The sequence below is a fragment of the Camelus ferus genome, chromosome 5 (genome assembly GCF_009834535.1).
Source record: "Camelus ferus isolate YT-003-E chromosome 5, BCGSAC_Cfer_1.0, whole genome shotgun sequence".
NCBI classification, from domain to species: domain Eukaryota; kingdom Metazoa; phylum Chordata; class Mammalia; order Artiodactyla; family Camelidae; genus Camelus; species Camelus ferus.
The window spans coordinates 23183905-23206363 of NC_045700.1; the positions used below are offsets into that span (position 1 = coordinate 23183905).

The following is a 22459-nucleotide window of genomic DNA, read 5'->3' on the forward strand; positions in this document are numbered from 1 at the left end:
TAAAATAACCGAGGATCAGCAAATCAGGTCATTTGGCAAGTTAGCGGCAGAATCAGTAGTAAAACTTTTAAAATATTTAAAAATTTAAGTTTCTCCTTGACACATCTATATTATATGCAATCAATTAATTTTTTTTAATAACTAACAAGGGAATTAATATTTAGGATTCAATTTAGTGTTTTCATGATTAGTTGTTGGTGAAATACTACCACATAAATTTTTATAAATAAGAAAATTAAAATTGTTGTGGGGGGATAGGGAAGAGGTTGAGTGGAACAGAAAGCACTTCCCTCCCCAAAATGAACATGATTATTGAAAAGATACTCAATGTTTGGGCTTAGCTAAGCAGGTTTACTCTAACCATGCTGGAAACTTAAATCAAGATTAATTTTTTTCTCTGTCTTTTCTGTTCTGCTTTTACTCTTCTGCTTATGAAACCCTTCATACTCTCTGCTTACTTGAATGCTTACTGTCTTTAATATCAACCTTCTTAACCACTGATCATCCCTTCCTGAATGACCATTGCATTAGTAATGACTGTTCTACAGTAGGTGATTGCGAGGTATCTACTTTCGTTAGTTACATATTCTTATCTATATTATAATTGTTTAAAGAAAATAACATAACTTTACATACTTATCTTTTCCCGATAATTACTGATTAAGCTGAAACTGGAAATATTTTGAAAAATATTTGTAACTATCTAAATTTTTTATTTAAAAATATTTAAATATTTAAAATATTTTAGGTAGCATAAATTTAAAAAATATATTTGATTCTTAGAATCTGAAAAATAGATATGAGGAGGGGAGCTAAACCTAAAGGACAGGGGAAAAAAACCCAAAATTCAGGAAGGTGAAACCAAACCATCTAAGAATTCTGAGCAAGATACGATTTTCATAGAAACTCAGAATGACTTTTCTAGCTTTATTTATTCTTCAAGCTACTGGTCTTTCATATTGGGACCAGCACCTCTTCTTTAAAGTTTAGTTTACACTGGCTATGCCAACGATTACTACCATGGCTATCAGATAACATGGCAAAGTTCTTAATTCAGCGGTTAAGAATACAAACTTACAACTCAGTGAAAGAATAATAGAGGTTTATATAATTTAGTAAGCCTGTTATAATTTCATCTGCAAAAACATTTATGCATAAATTGAAAAATAAGTATCACCACATTTGGAAGCATTCTGCACTAACAGGTTTTAGTATTTAAAAAATGAGGGTCATAGTTAATAAAAATGGTTAATATTCATTTGTGACCTTAATGTAAAAGAGAGCAGAGAATTAGATTGAATTTGAACTTTGGAGAGTGTCCTTGCCTCTTGGATATTCATTCAGCAAGGCTGTGCATTTTTATCCCTTAGGCATTTAAAAAAGATGCTGCTCTGCTATCATTTCATGTTCTTATGATTATTCTACTTTGTTAAGAGACTGGTTGATTATTTTCAAGACTTGTATTCCAGTTATATTCTAGGAAAGTGCCTCCCTGTCATAACACCCTTCTATTGTTACCTTTCAATTTTATATTTTACCTTGTGACAATAGGAAATTACATAATCTTAAACCCTTCTGTTTTTCATCAGACAGACAATTCAGAAAGGAGGTGCATTTTAATGCTTCAAGCGATGTAAACTAAATTTTAAAAAGACTTCTTCTTAGAAAAAGATTAGGTAGCTAGTTTGTTTTATTTAGTCTTTTTGCTAGAAATGTGTGGCCAATCAACCTCATGGCCTTGCAGCCTGACAATGTCAGTGGTGTTTGAGGTGCATGATTGTAATCCTGTTCCCTCCACACCCCCATCTTTGATCTCAAAAGGGTTTGTTTATTATTATTATTATTATTATTATTATTATTATTATTATTATTATTATTATTATTATTTTATTTATTTATTTTTTGCTCCAAAATATTTAGCTTAGCATTCTACTCTGGCCTTTTCCAGCTTATGTTGTGTTGGGAAGACTTTTCCTTTACAAGCTTACATTCTAGTAACTAGGGGCTTGAGACTTAAGTGACAATAGACAAATCAACAGGAGAAAACCTTATTTCACATGCGTGTGAAGCACTCTACAAGCAGTGCTTCACTGATCAGCCAGAGTAAGGGATTCTAACTAATTTAACAAAAGAGGGCAGTTTTAGGGCTTCAACAGGAAAGCACGGAAGGCTCTATTGAGCTTTTCCATCTTGAGGAAAATGGGCAGTGTCTTTCCTGGCTGGAATTTTACCAAGAGAAACACTGAGGGCAATTGAACTTGTAAATCTTGGTCCTAAGTAAGGGCCTCCCTTCTCTGAGGGTGGGTCAATAGCAGTGGCATTTTCAGGAGGTTCTCCTTAAGTTTAGATGTTTCTTTTTCAGGCTGATGTTTGTCCACATGCCTTTAATCTTCACACCACTCTGTTGAGTGGTCCCTTCACTTCCCTTTTTGACTATTGCTTTTATTTTTTTACTAAATCTCCCCTGCATATGTTTGGTTTGCCTTTAGATCCAGGGCCTCTCATTATGGTGGGGAGTTTTATCTGATTATCTATTCCTCTTCATCCCCTGCAACCTCACTTCTGCCCTACTCTTAGCTGACACCCAAACCAGGACAGTGCCTCCCCCTCTTCTTGACCAGTGAAAGATTTTGAGAAGAACTTAGTCAAACGGAGCTATACAATCACTAAATACTCTAATGCACATTGAAATTAGTTGCCTAACAGAAAAAATAATATTAAAAATTTATAATTTTAACATTGGAATTGGCTCTAAGTGAGGTATTCCTCTGGGATATTGATATCAAGTCTTTGGCCATTCATGACCTATCAGGTAGGAAATGCCATCTGGCTCATGGTTTTCATCATCTATGTCATCATCTTTTATGGCCTATTGTAGACATACTACATGCCTATCCACAAAATAAACCAACACTGATTATAATGCAGTCCAGCTCTACCACTGAGCTATACTCGCCCCAAGAAATGATTTTATGGAAGGATGAATGGGCCCGTAGAAGAATAGAGGGGAGGTATGATAATAGTTTGTGACAAAGTGTGTCTGGAGGTTGTGTTGAGGTCTCGTCTCCTCTCCTGTGACAAGCGTCAATCTCTCCTGGTTGATGAAACTCCTGAGGAGGGAATTTAAGACAGCTGAGTTCTTTTTGGAGGATTGGTTTTCCGGCAGAAAAGGGGAGTTCAGATATCTTCTCCAGGCGTTTGCTGCTTTTCAAATGCCTTCAGCTCAAAATAATCCTTATTGCAAAGAGGCAAATTTTAGTGTGGCGTTTTCTGCTACCCTTTAGTATAAGTAGGAAAGTACATGGTATGATATGTTACAGAGCTTTTCCTGACATCTCCATTGGCTAATCATCAATTGGGGCACAGAAAAAAAAAAAGTTGTGATATCATTAAGGAAGACTGTGAAGTCTTATTTATTTACTTACTGGGGGAGCTTCTAAAAGCAGGACCACTTTTCATTTTGTAGGATGGTTAAAGCGTAGTCCTATTTCAAAGAGGATCCACATTTCTATTAACTTCCTAATTAGATTTTATATCCTGAAATCTAATTTCATGGCAAATACTGGTCTGGAGACATCTCAGAGAACAGCCCACTCATAGCAATGATTGATGCCATGATAGTGAGTTAACTCTTTCCTACGCTCTCTTTTCCTTACCAGCATTTGTAAAAGAAGATTGCCACTACACTGCAACTATTTTAAGCAGTTTTGAATAAGAACAACTTAATCTTTCTCTTAACTTGAATATGTATGTTTATAACTGCACTGTGATCAACAGCAACTCTTTCTAATGACAGGCCACTTTACTTGAGTTTATTTGAGTAACACTTTCTAAATACATCCCACTACCCCAGGCTAGTAGACTGACAAAATGAAGAAGCAGACTCTGTGATATTTTAAGGGGAGGGAGATGCCAAAGCATTGCAGAGAGAAATGTATCCTTAAAGATTATTACCATGGTGTCTACCAGAGTGAAAAGTAGGTAGCATAATATTCTGAGATATAAATTCTCTGAGGCAGAACATAGAATTTTACTACCTATATGTAATAAGATGTATTGTGCTATCAGCAAGGCCATGGAGCTCTATACGATTAAAATAAAAAAGGATCCAAGTATCTGCCTTTAACTACTATTTAATGATAATGATTTTTGTCTTTAGCATTTATACTGGAAGTCAAGAAACAGGCAAGCTGCAGGCTACTTAATAATAATATGAATAATATGAACTAACAATTGCAATTCTCTTCCTCCTTAGTTCTTATGGTCTATGTTTATTCTCAAAGAAAGTCTTCTTCCTTCATCTTAGTTTGTATAGTAATTGAAATATTAGTTCAAAATTGTGTTTTACACAACATGCTGATGAAGTGAGTTTTAACATTAAATCTGCATTAGGAAAGAAGACTTAGAAAAGTGGTACTATGTACCAATCTCTTTTACCTGTTATTTATTTTTCATAGCAATCCTTTAAGGTACATTTGGTAACCCATTTACTTGTATGAAAGTGGGAAATTAGGCCCTATAAACTTCTAGTAAATGTAGTCTCATAACCAGTAGTGACCTGGAACTGGTTCATACCAGGTGATGGAACCCAATTGTTGAATACTCAGGACTTTTGTTGATACCATGAAATTGGCCACAATGGGAGTATTCATACCAGAAAAATCAGCAAAGGCTAAAAAATATTCTCTCCTTTAGTTCTCCCAATTCTCATTAGGGGAGAAAAAATAATTTTCCCTCTATCTTTCTAAGTTTTTAGCTGAGACCCCTGTAATAAAAGAGATTAATAATAGAAAAACAAATAGAAGTTTATTAACATGAATACTTCACATATACACAGGAAATACCCAATGAAAAATGAGTTAACTCCCAGAGGTGACTAAGAATTCAAGCTTAAATCCTGTTTTAATAGGGAAAGAGGAGCAGGTATGAAGGCCACTTAGGGGAGAGTAAAGAATTTTTAAGAAAGATGAATGGGTCCTTGAAGAAGAGATGGAGGTATAAAGTTTGTGACAATGTTTGCCTGGATGTGTTGTTGACTTCTGGCCTTTTCTGTGAAAACAGTCAATCTCCCTTGGTTGATGAAACTCCTGCGGAGGGGATTTATGACAATTGTGTTTCTTTTGAAGGATCTGTCTGTAGGCAGATAAGGGAGTTCAGAGAAGGCCTCTCCCTGCATTTTCTGTTTTTCAAGAGCCTACAGTACAAAATAATCAATATCAATGATATACTTTAGGGTAGCATGTTCTGCTACCCTTCACCTCTGAGAGAAGGTTTATCAGCTCACCACTGCCAGTTTACTGAATTTCAGAGTATGGATTCAAACACAGTTTGCACCATACAAAGAACACATGCCCATTCCTTTCTTCCAAATTTATATAGTTTTTGCACTTCTAAAGAATTAAGAACAATCTAATTCAGAGTTTCCCAAGATACAAGTTTGTAACAGTACACAAAGTTACTCCCTTCTTGATCCTTTGTCTTAATTTCTTCTTCTTTATTTTTTAGATATATTGCCTTCCTCATTTGATAGAAACTACTTGAGGGTTGAAGTTCTGTTATATATTTTGCGTTTTTCCATTATGCCTACTGGGATACTTACTAGAATAATAAAATTGAGCTAGAATATGATAGATGAAATTGCTTGGAAAATAGGTCAAGATAGTGTTGGCTTTGATTATTACCAACTTTCATTATCTACTTAAAATGTCACCATGAGTATAGTCACATTTTATACACTTCTACTTAATTTACAGATTGTAATTATACTTTAAAATTCAATTAATGATCATTTTAATCTCTAGACTCAGATAATAGTAATATGCTTTAATATATATACTACTATGTGGTACAGGTATACAAGTAAGGTATTCAAATAGTCTTGAAATTTTCAAAAGAATAAAGAGAAAATAACAGTCTAGACTCCAAAATAGAGAAAAATAATGAAATATTATATGAGCAATCTCCCCTACATCCCCAAACAAAAAGGAAATCAAAGAAGTTTTAAAGTGACAAGTTAAAAAATAGAGTTCTCAAGTATTTTTTTTTTTAAGGCTTTCTTTCATATAATTACTAAAACATCACAAAGACTCAGAAATGTCCAGTTGCTAATGGCAATATTTGAAAATACACACACACACAGATACACACACACACACACGGATTGTTTATATCCCTTTTCAATTCCAGGGGAGCCTACGGTCATGATGTAGGGAAACGTCCTTGGATTACAGGAGATGAGACTATTTTGGGACTTATGACTGACATTGTAGGTAAGTACAAAATGAATTTTTTCCAAAAGATTCATAAAGATATAATCATTTAGTTATGCACATAGGTTATAAGGTAAAAATTTTATTGGAGAACATCCAGATTTTCTATTTTAATCCATAATGGTAAACAGTAAGCATACTTTTAATTGAGACTTGATTGCTAATGTTGTTATTTTTTCTTGTATATTCTAAGACTAGTATTTAATCACCAATGAAAAACATATGCATTTATAATTAAAGAAATTTCATAAAAATTAACTTAAATGATTTTTTCTAAGATCTTATATATAGTAAAATAAATACAAACCTTTGCATACTAAAGGTCTAAATTGCCGATTATGTTTTGGTTCATTTCAGCTTAATCCATGGTGATTTTTTAAAATTGGACGAGTGTTGTTGAAAATAATACAGTTGATGCTGTTTTTTGGACTATATTGTATTCTTTAAAGTGAATCCTATCTACTCTTGGTGGTATTCAAGATAGTTTTTGATGGTAAATGTGTTAATAGTTTGAAATAAGTTATTTATTTAATTGGGTTGATTATTCAGCATTGCCTAAAATCCTTTATGAAATTTAGGGTGTTAAACAAACAAACAGACAGACAAATAAATATATATATACTCTGGTGACAAGAAAATAGTGTGCTGCTGGGCCCTATGTCTCCTACATAGAGCCATTTCCTTAAGATCGTGAAATGTAACAAACTTCCCTAAAACAAATAAACAGAATTAAGCAAAATGAGGTAACAGAGAAATATGCTCCCAACAAAGAACAACATAAAACTGCAGAAGAACGCAGTGAAGTGTTGATAGTCAATCTACTCAATAAAAAATTCAAGGTAATTATTTTAAAGATCCTAAATGAATTCAGAATCATGGATGAAAACAGTGAGAAGTTAAACAGAATTAAAAGATACAAAGAATCAAACAAAGCTGAAGAATACAATAACTGAAATAAAAAATACACTAGAAGAAATCAACAATAGATGATTCAGAGGAATGTATCAGTGAACTGGAAGATAGCGTAATGGAAATCACTCAAGCTAAACAGAAAAAAAGAATAAAGAATTGGAAAATGAGGACAGTTTAAGAGACCCGGAACAAATAAAGTGTACAAACATTCATATTATAGGGGTCCCAGAAGGAGAAGCGAGAAAGGTGCAGAGAAGTTATTTGAAGTGATAATAGCTGAAATCTTCCCCAACCTAGGGAAGGAAACAGACATACAAGTTCAGGAATTATAGACAGTCCCAAGTTAAGATCAACCCAGAGAGGTCCATACCAAGACATACTGTAAGTAAAATATCAAAAAGTAAAGCTAAAGACAAAATCTTTGAAGTAGTAAAGGAAAAGCTAACTGCATACAAGGGAACTCCCATAGAACAATCAGCCTACTTTTCAGCAGAATCTTTGTAGGCCAGAAGGGAAGCACGTGATACATTTGAAGTGATGAAAAGAAAAAACCTACAACCAAGCATACTCTACCTGGAAGACTATCATTTAGATTTGAAGGAGGTATAAAGAGTTTTACAAATAAACAAAAGCTAGAAGAATTTAGCACCACTAAACCTGCTTTACAAGAAATGTTAGAGACTTCTGTAAGTGGGAAAGAAAAGATAACAACTAGAAATACGAAGATTCTGAAAGGAAAAATCTTTTTTTTAACGTTCCTATATGTCATGGGCATAAAACACAGTGACAGTGACATGCAGGTTGGTAAAGAATTACGAGAGTGAGAAAAGTTTAGGAAAGTTGAATAGGTGTGCTGCTACAGACAACAGCATGCCACACAGGTGAGAGGTGCCTGCGTGAGTGCCGAGGGTGGGCGTACAGGCTCTTTTATTGGGGGGGAGGTGGCTGTGCACACAAGGAGTAGGGGCTGCATGATCAGTCCATGCACAGGCACCTGACTGTTGTTAAGATCTGTCAGGGACTCTCTGAACAATAGGTTTTAGGACTTTGATAAGGGCAGGATGTGAGGCCAGTCCCCTAGGGTATTGTGAGACAGGCTATCTCCTGGGGCGATGAGTTTTGTTAGGGTAAATGCACATCAGGAGATGTTTTATCAGAAATGCAGGTACAGTGAAGGGTCCTGCAGTGGCATGTAGGAGTTAAGGTGTCCATAGGCTCCAGGCACACCGAAAGCCCAGGGGTGGGGGTTTTATGACTCCAGAGAGTGCCAGCTGGCTCCACACTACACACAGTATTTATTTGTTCTGCAACAATTCACATTTTAAATAGTGCTTCCGGACCACATACCAGCCGGCTCTTCTGTAACATAGGCAATAAGGTTAGCAATTCACATTCAAGGTGGTAGTATTGCCAGATCACACCAGAAGGGTAAGCAGAGACCCTCTGGGGAGTGGAGAGGTGTTATCTAGGGTAGAGGGGCTTGTAAGGGAAGGAAAGAGGAGAGAGTGGGAGAAGGAACAGAAGTAAAGAAGTCATTACTTTAAGTAGTGGTCATATTGGCTTTGCTGGCAATCCCATGTGGGGAAAAAGGAGCTCTTCTGATCTTAGATGTTTGGTTGGGGGGTTGTCTGGGACGAGAAGGAAGTTTAGGGACACATTTGACATGAGAGCAGCACACACACCAATCAGCTGAAGCTTCCTCAATCTTCAGCCACCATCTACATTCTCTGTACTGGGTTCAAGAGGGAGAAGAATCCTAGAGGTTTTGCACTGTGCTCAGCAAGGAGAGATTCAAACTCATCAGAGTCAAGGCAATATATGTTAAGTTAATTTGCCAACACATATCACAATGAATTTAGGGACACTGTTTTTCTAGCTTCTTCTTATGTATTTCTGGGGTTTACCTGCATGCAGTCTTCTGCCCCAAACCAGATTGTCAATAAAAAAACTTTGCATTTTACTCCTGCTTAAAGTGGCTGGCTTCCCAGAAAGCCTCAACATGGTAGAGAACCAGGTTTAGGCCAATATGGCCCAGACCAGGTTGCAGGACCACCAGCCAAGTTTTAGGTGTTCAGTTGACTATAATTTAGTCCTTAGAATTCTCTGTTAGACCAAAATTTCATTGGTAAAGGCAGGGAGGACATAGTTCAGTTCATAGCATATTCCTTGGTGAAAGCAAGAGTTAAATAAATGTTTATCCACTTCTACTCTAACTTAGCTTGTAGTATCAATGCAGGAGACTGGAAAAGTCTTCTCTCTGATATTTGAACAAGCTGAAGGTTCTGGTATGAGTTTTCATAGTACAATGACCAAGCAGGGTCATTTTACAACAAACCCTACCACATGCACAGCATGTAACACACTCGTGCTTAATACAGCCCAAACTACCAGGCTTTTAAGGAAAATATATCATTAGTTTATGAACCATATGAGTGTGTAATTTATTCAAAAAGTGAAAAGCAAAAACAAAAACCAACTTTCCACAGAAGGGTTGCAAGCAAAAGCAGAGTGTTTGCTACTAGTCCTTATTGGGTAATCATCACACTACTGACAATTCTACTTGTTTTATATGGTTATATTATATGATTAAAATATTGGCTTCTAGTTTAAGGTAACAGATAAGTATAAATTGAAAATGCTCCCTTCTGTTCTAAACCCAGAGAAGTGACAGAAAATATTTAGATTCAATAGAGATTTCTATTAACCAGAAAATAGCCATTGCTGAAGAAAGAAGCAGCTGGAAACTGGATGCACACTATTTTGGGGTTGGGGCCAGGAAGGTAGCGCATGGAGCCAGGATGAGTTTGTAGGGCCTGAATCCAGGACTCTCACAAAAATCCCCAGAGTGAATCTACACAGCCCTGAATGTCCAGGGTTGGAACCCAAGGTGAGAACCTTGTCAGCCAGGGCAGGTAAAAGAGAAAACCTAGCATCTCCCGCCAAATGAGTCAGGTTCTTGGGAGCACAAAGCATTTGATCAGACTGCCAGCATTATCCAGAGGAGTGGATATTCTCATAGAGGGAATTCCCACCTGAACAATCCTGGATTGCATTTACAGGTGTGTTAATTAGTTGTTTGATAATACTTTTATTTGTGTTCATTTTTTAGAAGCCAATTATATTCATTCAAATGCCCAACTTGTGAATCAAAAAAAAAAAAAAAAAGCTGAAAAAAATCTTGGATTAATTTGACCTCAGCATATATGTTTTCCTTAGCTGTGGACTGCTTTTGGATTTGCTAGATTTGCTTTCAGAACATAAACTGCATTCTAATCCTGTTATTTTGTGCTAAATATTTATCGTCCTCTGGAAAGGAGTAAGGATATTTTTATATAGGCCAGGGTAGTAGTATGGCGACATTATTTAGTGAGATTTATTTATAAAGCCCATAAAACCTGCAAAAAGATTTCCTTTGACCATTTAAAAGTTTATAGCTCTATTGCAACTTATTAAATGTGCATGTGTATTGTTGCCCAGCAAATACACATGTTATAATAATCACTGAAATTTCAAACCAGCCCACCTCTCATTATCGTTACTAAGGAAAATTTAAAAAAAAAGAAACTAAATATACAGATTTATTTAGATAAGTTAAAAAATTGAACTTATTAAAGATGTTTTAAAGAATTTTTATCAACTCTACCAACAGGGATTTTTATGTGTCTTTGAGATACCATACAAAGTTATTAACACACATGGGACAAACTTCATTTTTGTTTTTTGTGGTTTTGTCCTTGAATGTTGTATTAATTAAATTACAGAAATTTGATTCTAATAATATGGGATATTAAAAAACAAGAGATAATTATCTCTTGAAATGGGCAATGCCACTTTTGTACTTACGAAACTCAATAAACAGTATATATATATATAGAGAGAGAGAGTTTATTTTATATATGTGTGTGTGTGTGTGTATCTTCCTGAAGTCTCAAGCCTTAATATGACAAATGCATTGTCATGTTTTATTTGAAACATTGTCAGTGAACTAAAGGTTTAGTTTAATGATTATTTTAATAGCCATCTGTTTTATTCTCTACAATTCATATTGTATCAGTAGAAATATTTCTACCATTTTATCTTTGTTGACCAAAGGAATATGAATTGACAGTGCCTGCAAATGTGTTTTATGAGCAATATTTTAAAAGCTTGGTTTTTTTTAAATTTCAGTAGCGATTATCTAACCCCCAAATGTCTTTACTTTTAAAATTTATGTGTTAGTAAATTAATGGTTCTTAAGTTGAAAAATGAGTTCACTCTGTTTGCTTTAGTGGGAACAGATTCTTTTAGGTGTTTGTGTGTGTGTGTTCATGTTTATCTTGTTTGCTGTAAATCCCATGCAGGTTGCCTTCTTGCCTTGGTCACTAGTAAGCTCTGAGAAAACTTGGTAGAGTCTGAAGTAGCAAAAATATTTAATAACTTCTAGTTTGTTTCTCATCTGCATGAATTGTACCCTGTTGCAATTTTTTTTTATCATTCTTTCTCACATTGTAATACAAGAAACCTCAAATCCTCTTTGGAAGCAGATATTATATAAATTACAAAATAATTTTTTAAATTGTGTGGTAACTACAGAAAAGAGCATCAGAAGCCAAGTTTACTTTTGGTACGTGTGAGCTATCTAAATGTGTCATGAGCTAATGAATAAGTTGTATATTTGGGGCTAAGATCAAATCTTCCAGGTTCTTAAAATCACAGCTTTCTTTTTTTTGCCATAACATTTCTCAAAAAGAAGGAAGATAATAAAAATTATAATGTATACAAATTGATAAGGTGGATAGAGAGGAGGGAGAGAAAAAGAGCAACTCTTTTCATTCATAGATATAGAAAAGAATTTTCATTTCAGATGAGAAAAAAATTAATAAAATATTTTATAGAGAGCTAACAATTTTACACAATATGAAATAACTTTCCTTTATAATTAATGTCATATTATCAAGATGCTAGAAATAGAATTGCTGAAGAATATTATTAGTATTATTATTAAGCCTACTTCTCCCTGGGTACATAAACATTACAAAGGGCTCGATGCACACATTTTGGCCCATAAAAATGCTGTAATGTGAACATAAGTTTGCTTTATGAAACTTACGGTTGACCCTCAGAGAAGCAATAATCCCTGGGAGTTCTCTCCAAAGAGTCATGAATCCTGAACCACATACTAGTCACCTCTAGAGGCCACAGGAATTTGCTACTTGAAAAACAGAATGGAAAGTTCTCAGACTTAGCCTAATTACAAACTTTACAACCCAAATCCACAATAACATTTGCATCTGCTTAATAAAATATATAGAACATGATATGGTGGTTTTGAGATCTATCATGAACCTTCTTATCAAACACTAAGCAGCATGGGGCCCTGTCATCCTCACTTTGCAAAATATTTGAAATTAAATTCGGATTAGAAAGATGCAGAGGGATGTTGGTATTGGGCCCACTATATTTGACTTATGGGAGCAGATTGTTGTAGACAACACTTCCAAATGTAATCTTTTTTTTCCCAAATGTAATCTTAAACAAAGATTTTAATTTTTTTTTCTGAGAAGGTAAGATTTTATCTTCTACTTTCTGTGAGACTTTAAGCAAATTAGTCTCTTTACATATCAGTTTCCTCATTGATAAATATGGAAAATCAAAGTAGATACCTTACTGAGTTACTGTCAAGATAATACAAGTGACATCACAAGTCTTGGCACATAATAAGGGCTCAATAAACCTTAATGTGCCAGGCATTCAGATAAGAAGGCAGTGCTCGTATATAACTAATTTTCAACTTCTGGTAAAGCAAAGACTTATGCTCAATAAATTAAAAAGCAAGAAAGCACTCTTCAGATGAGAACCCTGGCTCACATCCCATCTCAGAGGAAGTAATTCAAATTTTTACATTTACTATAGTGAATAGAACATGATCTTCTAAAGTAAAAACTCTCAAATTCTGATAAGTTCCAGCTAGTTTTTAAAAACTTTTAACCCCAGACAAATTTGCCCCCAATACTTGTAGTACTTTCTATTTTTATTTTTTTATTGAATTATAGCCAGACAAATGGATAAAGATGTGGTAGACATATATGATTGAATATTACTCAGCCATGAAAAAGAATGAAATTCTGCTATATGCAGTGACGTGGATGGATCTAGAGAATATTATGCTTAGTGAAATAAGTCAGATAGAGAAAGACAGATACTGTATGACATCACTTATATGTGGAATCTAAAAAATAAAATAATACAAATGAAAGTGTATACAAAACAGAAACAGACTCACAGATGTAGGAAACAAACTAGTGGTTGTCAAAGTGGAGAGGGCAGTAGGGAGGAGCAAATTAGGGGAGACAGAAACTACTATGTATAAAATAGATAAGCAACAAGGATATATTGTATAATACAGAGAATTACAGCCAATACTTATAGTTCTTGATGTTTCAATATTAATTCTCAAAAAGCTCTTAGGAAAAAGACAAGGAACAAAGAAAAGTAACTTGAAAGAATTTCAGTTTGCTTAAAAAAAAGAGTTATTATCTTACAGAATGCTGATGATTTTGAAATATCTTAGAAAATCAAATGTTGGTTTCAGAAATACAATTTGAACTAAAAGAGGTAGGTCAATCAGGTAAATTTTTCTTTTGAAAATAAGCTAAAACTCAGTTTGTTTCGTGGTCCTTTGATGTTAAGAACACTTGATTCTTTAATGCCTATAGGTTATATTTGGAATAAACATTTCTGTTAATGTTCTGAAGTGTTAATATTTGCACCATCCTCAGATATACATGGACATGCATACACACATGTTAAATACACTGACCCTCTCCTTGACAAGTTCATTAGCAGGTGAAGAGGGCATTTTGTGACAAGCTTGATTGAATTTAAAGTGTGGCAAAGTAGGGTAATTTTCATGCATGTGGGCTGACGAACTATTCAAGTCAGTAAGGGATTATTTACAAAGAATTGATCCAAGTGTTAGTATGTCACTGAAATTGAGGCGGGGGAAGCGCAGGGCCAAATGTATGCTAGCTTAATTCAGCCCAGCACATCTGGTTCATCACATGCCATGTAAGAAAAATTTTAGGTGATACAAAATGAACACTGTGTTCTCAGAAAGACTAAAATTTCTGAGGAAGCTATAATCATTTTAATCAGAAGGTAACCGTTAAGCAAAAATGGAATGTCTGACCTTGTATAGAAAGCCTCCATTCCATCCTGCCTCTTCTATTTCTTTGTTTTCATTTCATGATAAAATTTATGAATTGTTTTCTCTTGTTTTCTTCCTATTACATTCTTTCAAATGCTTTTCTTTCTACTAATTCTGCTCTCTCTGTATACAGTTTTCCCTTGGTATCGGGGGGCAGATGGGTTCTGGGAGCTCTTGCAGATACCAAAATAGGAGGATGCCCATATCCATAACATAAAGTGGGTCGAGCCATGAATATAATTGGCCTTCTGTGACTGCAGGTTTCGCATCCATGGTTTAGGAAGGCTAAATGTATTATTTTCCCTTCCTTTTCTCCTTCTACTCTCCCTGTCAGACTATTTTTTAATAGAAATAAATGGTTTTCAAAAGATTCAAGTAAATAACTAACAGGGAATTAAGGATAATATCAGATTGACATTTTAGATAATGTTTTATTTTAGAAATAACAGTAAAAATTCGCACCATGATGCAAAGAAACAAATAAAACAAACCTGGCAGCATTTCTTTTACCATATTTCAAAACAGATTTTCATATTGTAGGAGAAGACATATGCCACTATATTCAACATAAGCTATCTTATATGTTTGAGAAACATTTTATTTATTAATGCAGAATGAAATTGTTCTTACTGCCCCTTGACTTCAGACACTATGTATTCACCTTACAAAGACCAGGGATACATCTATGAATACTCAGGGCTAGTTTACCAACCATGAGTATCAAATGGGGAAATCCATCCATCAAATGTAACAAAAGCTTTTTTTTTTTGGATTAGATTAAGACATAAGCCTTTCCTTAAATGGCTATATTGAAATGTAAATTCCTAAATTATATACTTATTTCCCGTGACCTCTGCTCAAGTGAACTTAACCTAAAATCTTTTAATTAGATTAATTATTCCACTTACTCTCTATTCTTTTAAAAATAGGACTCTTTCAGAAGTATCTCATTGGATACAAAATGCAGGACTTAGGTGATACATTTTCTCTAACACCTAGTACAGCCCTACAAACGTTAGAACTTGTAGCCTATTCTTCTCAGTGATGGTAAAGAGACATCATTTCTGTTACAAGGGTTTAATTGCCTTTAAGACAGATCATAAGAACTAAAAACAAAGTATCATTATCTTTGTTATTATACTCTGAGTTCTTAAGTATTCAATATATGCTTTGTCTCTGGGTCTCTTTCTAGTGCCAAAACCCTTGTTAATAGGAATTAGACCAGATTATGATTGTGTAGTGGATATCTTAATTTTACATGTTCTCTCCATCAGACAATACATGTCTATATTCATTATCTTATATCAGTGTGTATGAATAAACCCCAGAGCTATTTAGCTATTTGCCTTTCACCCGTAGCTCTTTTGTCTTATAAACTATTATATATCTCATTGTAACAACAGTGAATTATGTTTGGCAAAGTCGCCTTCTTTTATGAAAAGTGCATTTTAACTTGACACTTAGAAACAACCAGCTTTAAAGATGTGACTAGCCTTCACTTCTTTTCAGATTCCTTTCAGAGATACTCTTACCACAAAAATGTGCTCTGTGGGAATTTGGCAAACTAGCTGATAATAGGATAAATCATTTTTAGTTTACCAGAGAAAGAAAATGCTTCATTATTATGTTGTTATTATTTACTATAGCAAAAAGGAAATATAATTTTAGCTAGCTATGTGCATGTGAGTCCAGATACCATTTGATAAAATGAGTTAGGTGGGGAAACTTCCACTTCTATGTGATGACACATCAAATATGTCCTTATCTCTAAAAACATTAAGGATAAAGGAGTGATACTTTGTTTTTCCAAGTACCCTTCTAGCTAACAGAAAAAAATCTAAATTATGATATATTTATTTTACAGGAGCCAATGAGAAAGAAATAGCCCTAATGAATGGTTTGACAGTTAATTTACATCTTCTACTGGTAAGCTGCCTTTCCCACCAGTGTTTAGTATACACTCATTTATGGAATCTGACATTTTTCTATCTTTAATTCATGAGCATCTGAAGGTTAACTTATTTAAAAAAAGAAGTTGTGAGGTTATTTTCCTTTCTACCAGGAAATGCTGGACCATGATAGAATGGCTTCTTCATAATCATGGGAGAGTTGACTCTTGCAAAGAGCTTTGGAATAATGAATAGCTCTTATCTCAGAATGTAAAGAGTCACAGTGGGTGAGAAGTAAAACTCCTGCAAGCACACAAGATGATGTACAAATGCTAGCAAACAGTGCGCTTTCAGAAAGACAGTTTTTCAATATGCTGGACTTTAGCAAGGTGGGACTATGGATTAGTATGTTTTGTTGATTAATTTGGGGGGATTAGGTTAAAAAATAATTAGAAAATAAAACTAAATTAGATAAGAAGGACCTAGTACCTTAGAAGAGTCACTGTGTTTCAAGTAATTCTTACATCGTAAGTACTTAATAATGTGTAGACCTCACAATGTCAAATATATTCTTGATTTTAAGTATGTTGCCTATAGCAATTGTTTGATGCTATGAAATATTTGTATTCCATTTTAAGTGATTTTTTGAAAACATGTCTATGTGACACAGATGCACAATGAAGATATGATACTTATTTTAATAAAATACAGACATGATTATTAAATACGCCTGAAGGAACAAGCTTGTGGAGTATGTTAATTATGATGGTAAACAGCATAGTTTTAAGTTCAGACACCTGTGGGTTTTACCCCCAGCTGAGTTAACTTAATGCCTGTTTGACTTTGGATAAGAGTTTTGGCATTTCTAAATCTTAAAATTCTCCTCTGTAAAAATGAGGACAGCAATACCTGTTTCATAGGTATGCATGAGTACAAAACATGGTAATGTATGAAAACTACTTTAGCACCCTGGCCAGTGGTCAACATCCAATTATCAGTAGCAATCATCTTCATTGTTATCATTGTCAGTCAGTATTTCTTCTCTAAGAATTGTGTGGAGAAATAAAAAGGCCCCACTGAACACATGAGCTACTTCTCCTTGGTGCCTCTAGAAATGCCAAATGTTTCATTAGGGCAAAGGTACTCTCAGTTGGATCTAAAAAGAAATTTTATGAAATCATAAAATAGTGACGATATGTGGCAATACTAGAAACCAAGTCGACACTGCAAGATAAATCAACATAAATAAGACATACATAGAACATGATATTTTAGTCTCATAAATAGAGAAATTACCATTACATGCACTGGGAAGCTAATTTTTCAATTAAAATTTAAGTAAAGTTTAAGAATTTGTTTTTATCTGATTCACATTTTCTCCAGAATTTGCTTTCCTACTGATAAATCTTAATGAGCAAATATCTTCTTCCTTTTTAGAATTCATTGGAAACAAGGCTAATTGGAAAATGTAGCCTTGATAGACACCTAGATGTGTAATTAATTAATGCCTGTAAGTGCTGGAGATTATAAAATGAAAAGTGTGGCATAAAATGAACAAATGTCTAAACTGTGCATTAATGCTTTTCTCAATAAATCCATTTTATTGCAGTTATCATTTTTTAAGCCTACATCAGAACGGTATAAAATTCTCATAGAAGCCAAAGCCTTCCCTTCAGATCATGTAAGGATTCTTCAAATTATATTTATATTTTTTCTACTCTTCCTAAAGGAGCCTATCATTTGCCTGACTTGAATGTTTATTCACTAGTCTTTTCCACGTAACCTTACAGTAAAAAGATCTGTCAAGTGCTTTTGATTTATGCATTTCTTATAGATTGCAGCTTTATTTCTTTTGTTCAAGTAAAACATGTGTTAAGGGAGGAAAGAACTGAATAGAAACATTGATTTATTAGTCTTTTTAAAGATATTGAGCAAACCGCTGGTCTAAATCAAGTGTACTTGTAAATGTTTTATTAATTCTTGTTACAGTTTTATTTCAAGAAATTAAATCAATACAGACCCCAGTACTTTAACCCTTTAGCTACATAGACTAGGAATATAAACATTTATTTATCCATTTGTTTTCACAGCACACTAGCATAATTATTGGTGCTTTATACTTAAAAAAATTTATTAAAGATTAAAAGGATTTCTTGTGGTTCAAGAAGAAATCATGCCACTTTTTCAGCAATCTCAGTTGGTAAGAAATTGGATTGTTCCAGACAGAAACAGGTGAAGTATGTTGCAGTTTTAGTGTTACAGTTCAGTTTCAATGTTGAAGAAATTTGATTTCTGTCTTTGGTACTTAAGTATTCTAGCCCACATCTTGTAATTTTAAGGCACTGAATCCAAATTAATAGCCATTATCTTATTAAAAAGTACCAAAACTCTAGTATCTTGAAAAAATTCAGGGTCCCTAAAATTACTTGTTCCTATTTATGTCTTGGACTCTCAATAAAGGGAACTTTCTGATGTGTTTTCTTTCACTGGCTTACTCTCTCCAGGGTAAGCCATTTCTGTATTCTACCTTGGAGCCTAGCAAGTCTTCACTGCTCACTTTGGTTATTCTGTAAACTCTATTTTGACTTGAACTAGATGATTTAATATCTTATTCTAAAAATCTCTTGTATTCCTAAAGTCTAGATAACCCCTACATTTCCATTCGTTTCTTATATTTTGTGTTTCAAAGAACGTTCAGATTGCTGCATGTAAATTATATTAAGCAATTCTTCTGTGCTGCATTCTGTTTAGTCACTTTTAACCTTGACCTTGGATTTAATATAATAATATGCTTTTATTGGTATTTTATTATTTCTTTTCTGAGTTATTTCAGTGTACTTCTGTGCATTGGGCTTGACTGAATAAATCAACCTTCTTTTCCAGTACGCTATTGAGTCACAGCTTCAACTTCATGGACTTAACATTGAGAAAAGCATGCGGATTATAAAGCCAAGAGAGGTATACGAGAAGAGAACGAAATAAATATTCATCATGCTTCTATTTAGTATTGATTTTTTTCTTCATTTTCTTCAAAAGTTTATCATCTTCATTACTTTAATGGAACTTTCAAGAAAGTATAAAAGACCTATACTCCATTACTATTAGGTCATTTTTCTTAAAATAGATAATTAACTCAAAAGTGTATTTATTTTAAATTTTCAAGGGCTAGTCATATTATAAGCAAGCTATTTTGCTATTACTACAACTAGAGTCTCCCATACTGTTCAATGGGATGGGAGGAGATGGCAAATTGCATATATAGTTTTCAATTTCAAATGCCATTGCCTGTGGGAGCCATTAAAATCATGTTAAAATCAGTGATATTTGTTGAAATTGAATGATGCCTATTTTATGCCCCCTCTTAATCTAAGTATCAGATGTCTTTCTCTGAGCATGGAGTTGGATATACAGAAAGGGACATGGTGTAGTAGACTTTATTTAGTCTTACAACCTGGCTATTACTTCCCAGAGAAATCCCAGACCTACAAACATACTGGGATATGTATGTAACTTTGGGATAGTTACTTTATCTCTGAGATTCCTTTGTATTTAAACAGATAACAAAGGAAACACCTAATCAGGCTCAACCGTATGTTCAAGATCTAAAATACTGTGCAGTTTACATTAATAACTGATGTAAGGCTAAATTGTACAGGTTTTGGCATATAAAACCTGCAGCTTGTGTAATATGGTACCAAAAGATCCACATAGAATAAATTTTACATTTCACATATGTATGATGCTCCCAGGCTGTTAAGCCAGTGTTTGACCAGTTATTTCTTTCAACCAGAATTATTTGAGAAATTAAAGATCTTCTCTACTCACTTCTATTTGCCAACATGCAATAAATTAATGGAATAGAAAGTTCTCACAACTCTGGGATGACATCTGTTTCATGTTACATATAAATTGCTTATTTCCTAGAAAACGAATATAGCCACTAATATATCACAGATTTTTAGTTTAAAGGAGACAAGTGTTGTGGAGCCCTATGATTTAATCATAGTTTGGGGGGCATTCTTTACCATTACTAGATTAGAGTAGATCAACATGAGAGAGGACTGTATTCCATCATTGAGGAAAATATTTCTTATTTGCTTAATATGTAATCTTTAAAGAAGTAAAGTATTAGTACTTACAACATTTTCCTTACTCTTTTTTTTTTTTTTAATTATGATGGACAAACTGTGTTAGCTTCCTCTAAGGAAAAAAAAAGTTTGGGGTTATGTTACTCGTTTTACTTAGAATTTTTTCTTAGAGTTACTGAAATCCTCCTCTTTATGTATAAAGTATGCATCACTTAATAATTCAAAGATTTCACTGTCAATTCCCTTTTTATAGATTACCATTTTGTAAAAACCCCTAGGCTTCTAGTAGAAATTAGATTATGTATTACATTTGTGATACCTATTATATATGCCTAACATGGTGCACAGTAATTGGCAAATAATAAGAATTAACAAAAATTAAAAATAATTGAAAGAAAATTCATGAGTACCTTAATGAGCTTTCCCACATATTAACGTAGTTAATGATGCTTTGACTTCAAAATCATGTTAAGCACTGGAGAAAATTCATGAAGACTTCATAAATAGATCAGAATTGTTAGCGTATAAATAAATAAGTTGTATTTAGCTGAGTTCTTTTTGCTCAAGTTGTTTGCAAAACCAAATCTAAATTCATTTACAAATTTAATGAAGTAACTGATCATTAGTCTTAGGCGGAAAGTTGTAGGGGAAAAGTAATCTTTAGAATACTGAGTTTTACTGATATTTTCTTCATGTTTTAATCTTGATCTTTAGGTTGGTCTGGAGGAGATTTTACTCCTAAATTAGTAGAAAATATTGGTTGGGTTACACTCAGATGAAAGATGAACATGTGTCTTTTTTTCTTGAAAAAAATAATAAGATATTAGATTGATAAGTAAAATACTAGTTTCTAAGAAATTTGTCTTGACAATTAATATTTTATAGACTTTCTGTACTTCCTGGTATCTTATTGGATGGGAATAAGAAGGAAATAATTTATAAGTATGTAAATAGTAAAGATTAATTGAAAAACTGAAGAATAAAATCAAGCAAGTAGGGCTTGGCAAAGACACTTTGTAAACCTCTTCTTACTCTTTTATTATCATTTCTTAATAACAAAAAGCATGTTCAAATACTTCTCTCTCTTGCCAGATTTTCGAAGATCATTAGTATGAAAAAAATTTACCTTTGACTTTTCTTATGGTGGGGAAGATCTCACAGCGAATTTTAGATGGGAAATATAAAGCAAGAAATTTGTTATTGTGCAAATATGTAATGGTTGTGCCTCACTTGACTTTAGGGGGAAGAAACCTTGAGAATAGAGGATATCCTGGAAGTAATTGAGAAAGAAGGTGACTCAATTGCAGTCATCCTGTTCAGTGGGCTGCAGTTTTATACTGGACAGCTCTTCAATATACCTGCCATCACAAAAGCAGGACAAGCAAAGGTATGCACATCATTTCCTCTTTCCTACCTTGTCCAAAACATCACTCTACTGAGGAGTATTCAGCTGTGCTTCTAGTAAAATATCTTTGTTTGAGTCTGTGTAAAATTATTTAAAGAGTTTCTTTTAAGTAAAAAAAAAAAAAAAATATATATATATATATATATATATATAGCTTTAGGCATCTCTATTTAAACCTCTTTTTTTCACTTCTGTGGTCTTACTTCCTTATTAGCATCTGCTCTCCCAATGTTTACCTTTTCAATCAGCAGGACAAAAGAACTTCCTTTAGTTGATGTCACTGGTACAGAGCTGCTCAGTCAGTAGGAAGCAAACAGTACTTAGGATAGTAACTACATGCTAGAACTATTAGAAACTCAGCTCTGGTGTTTGTCATACTATAACTCATTCTAAATACAATTCATGCTCATTAGCCCTAGGTACCTGAAGAAGGGGAGATGCAGAATAAAAGTTTATCAGTAGATTGAATTTTATTCAGTTTACTTAAGAAAACCATTTTGTGCCTAAGAATCTTGAGAAATTATTACACTGCCTATAACAAGAGATTTTCCCTAAATACTATTAAATAACACATAGCGTACTAATTTTTAATAGTAACTATATATATAGGTGCTTGTAAAAAAGTATTTTTAGTATTTGTCTACCTAAAAAAAAAAAAGAAATCAGACGAACAACATTCAACAGTCACAATTTGTATTTAAAATCTTTAA

At 33.7% G+C, this 22459-nt stretch overlaps 1 protein-coding gene across 2 annotated transcripts in view; it reads left to right on the forward strand.

Moving 5' to 3' along the window:
- Positions 1 to 22459, forward strand: part of KYNU (kynureninase) — a 90544-nt gene that overhangs the window by 15026 nt on the left and 53059 nt on the right. For both annotated transcript variants that reach the window (XM_006191399.3, XM_032479384.1), the window contains 5 exons: positions 6187 to 6269; positions 16232 to 16293; positions 17866 to 17937; positions 19140 to 19214; positions 21585 to 21731. In XM_006191399.3, the coding sequence (XP_006191461.1) occupies positions 6187 to 6269; positions 16232 to 16293; positions 17866 to 17937; positions 19140 to 19214; positions 21585 to 21731 (439 nt within the window). The remainder of the gene's footprint in view (positions 1 to 6186; positions 6270 to 16231; positions 16294 to 17865; positions 17938 to 19139; positions 19215 to 21584; positions 21732 to 22459) is intronic.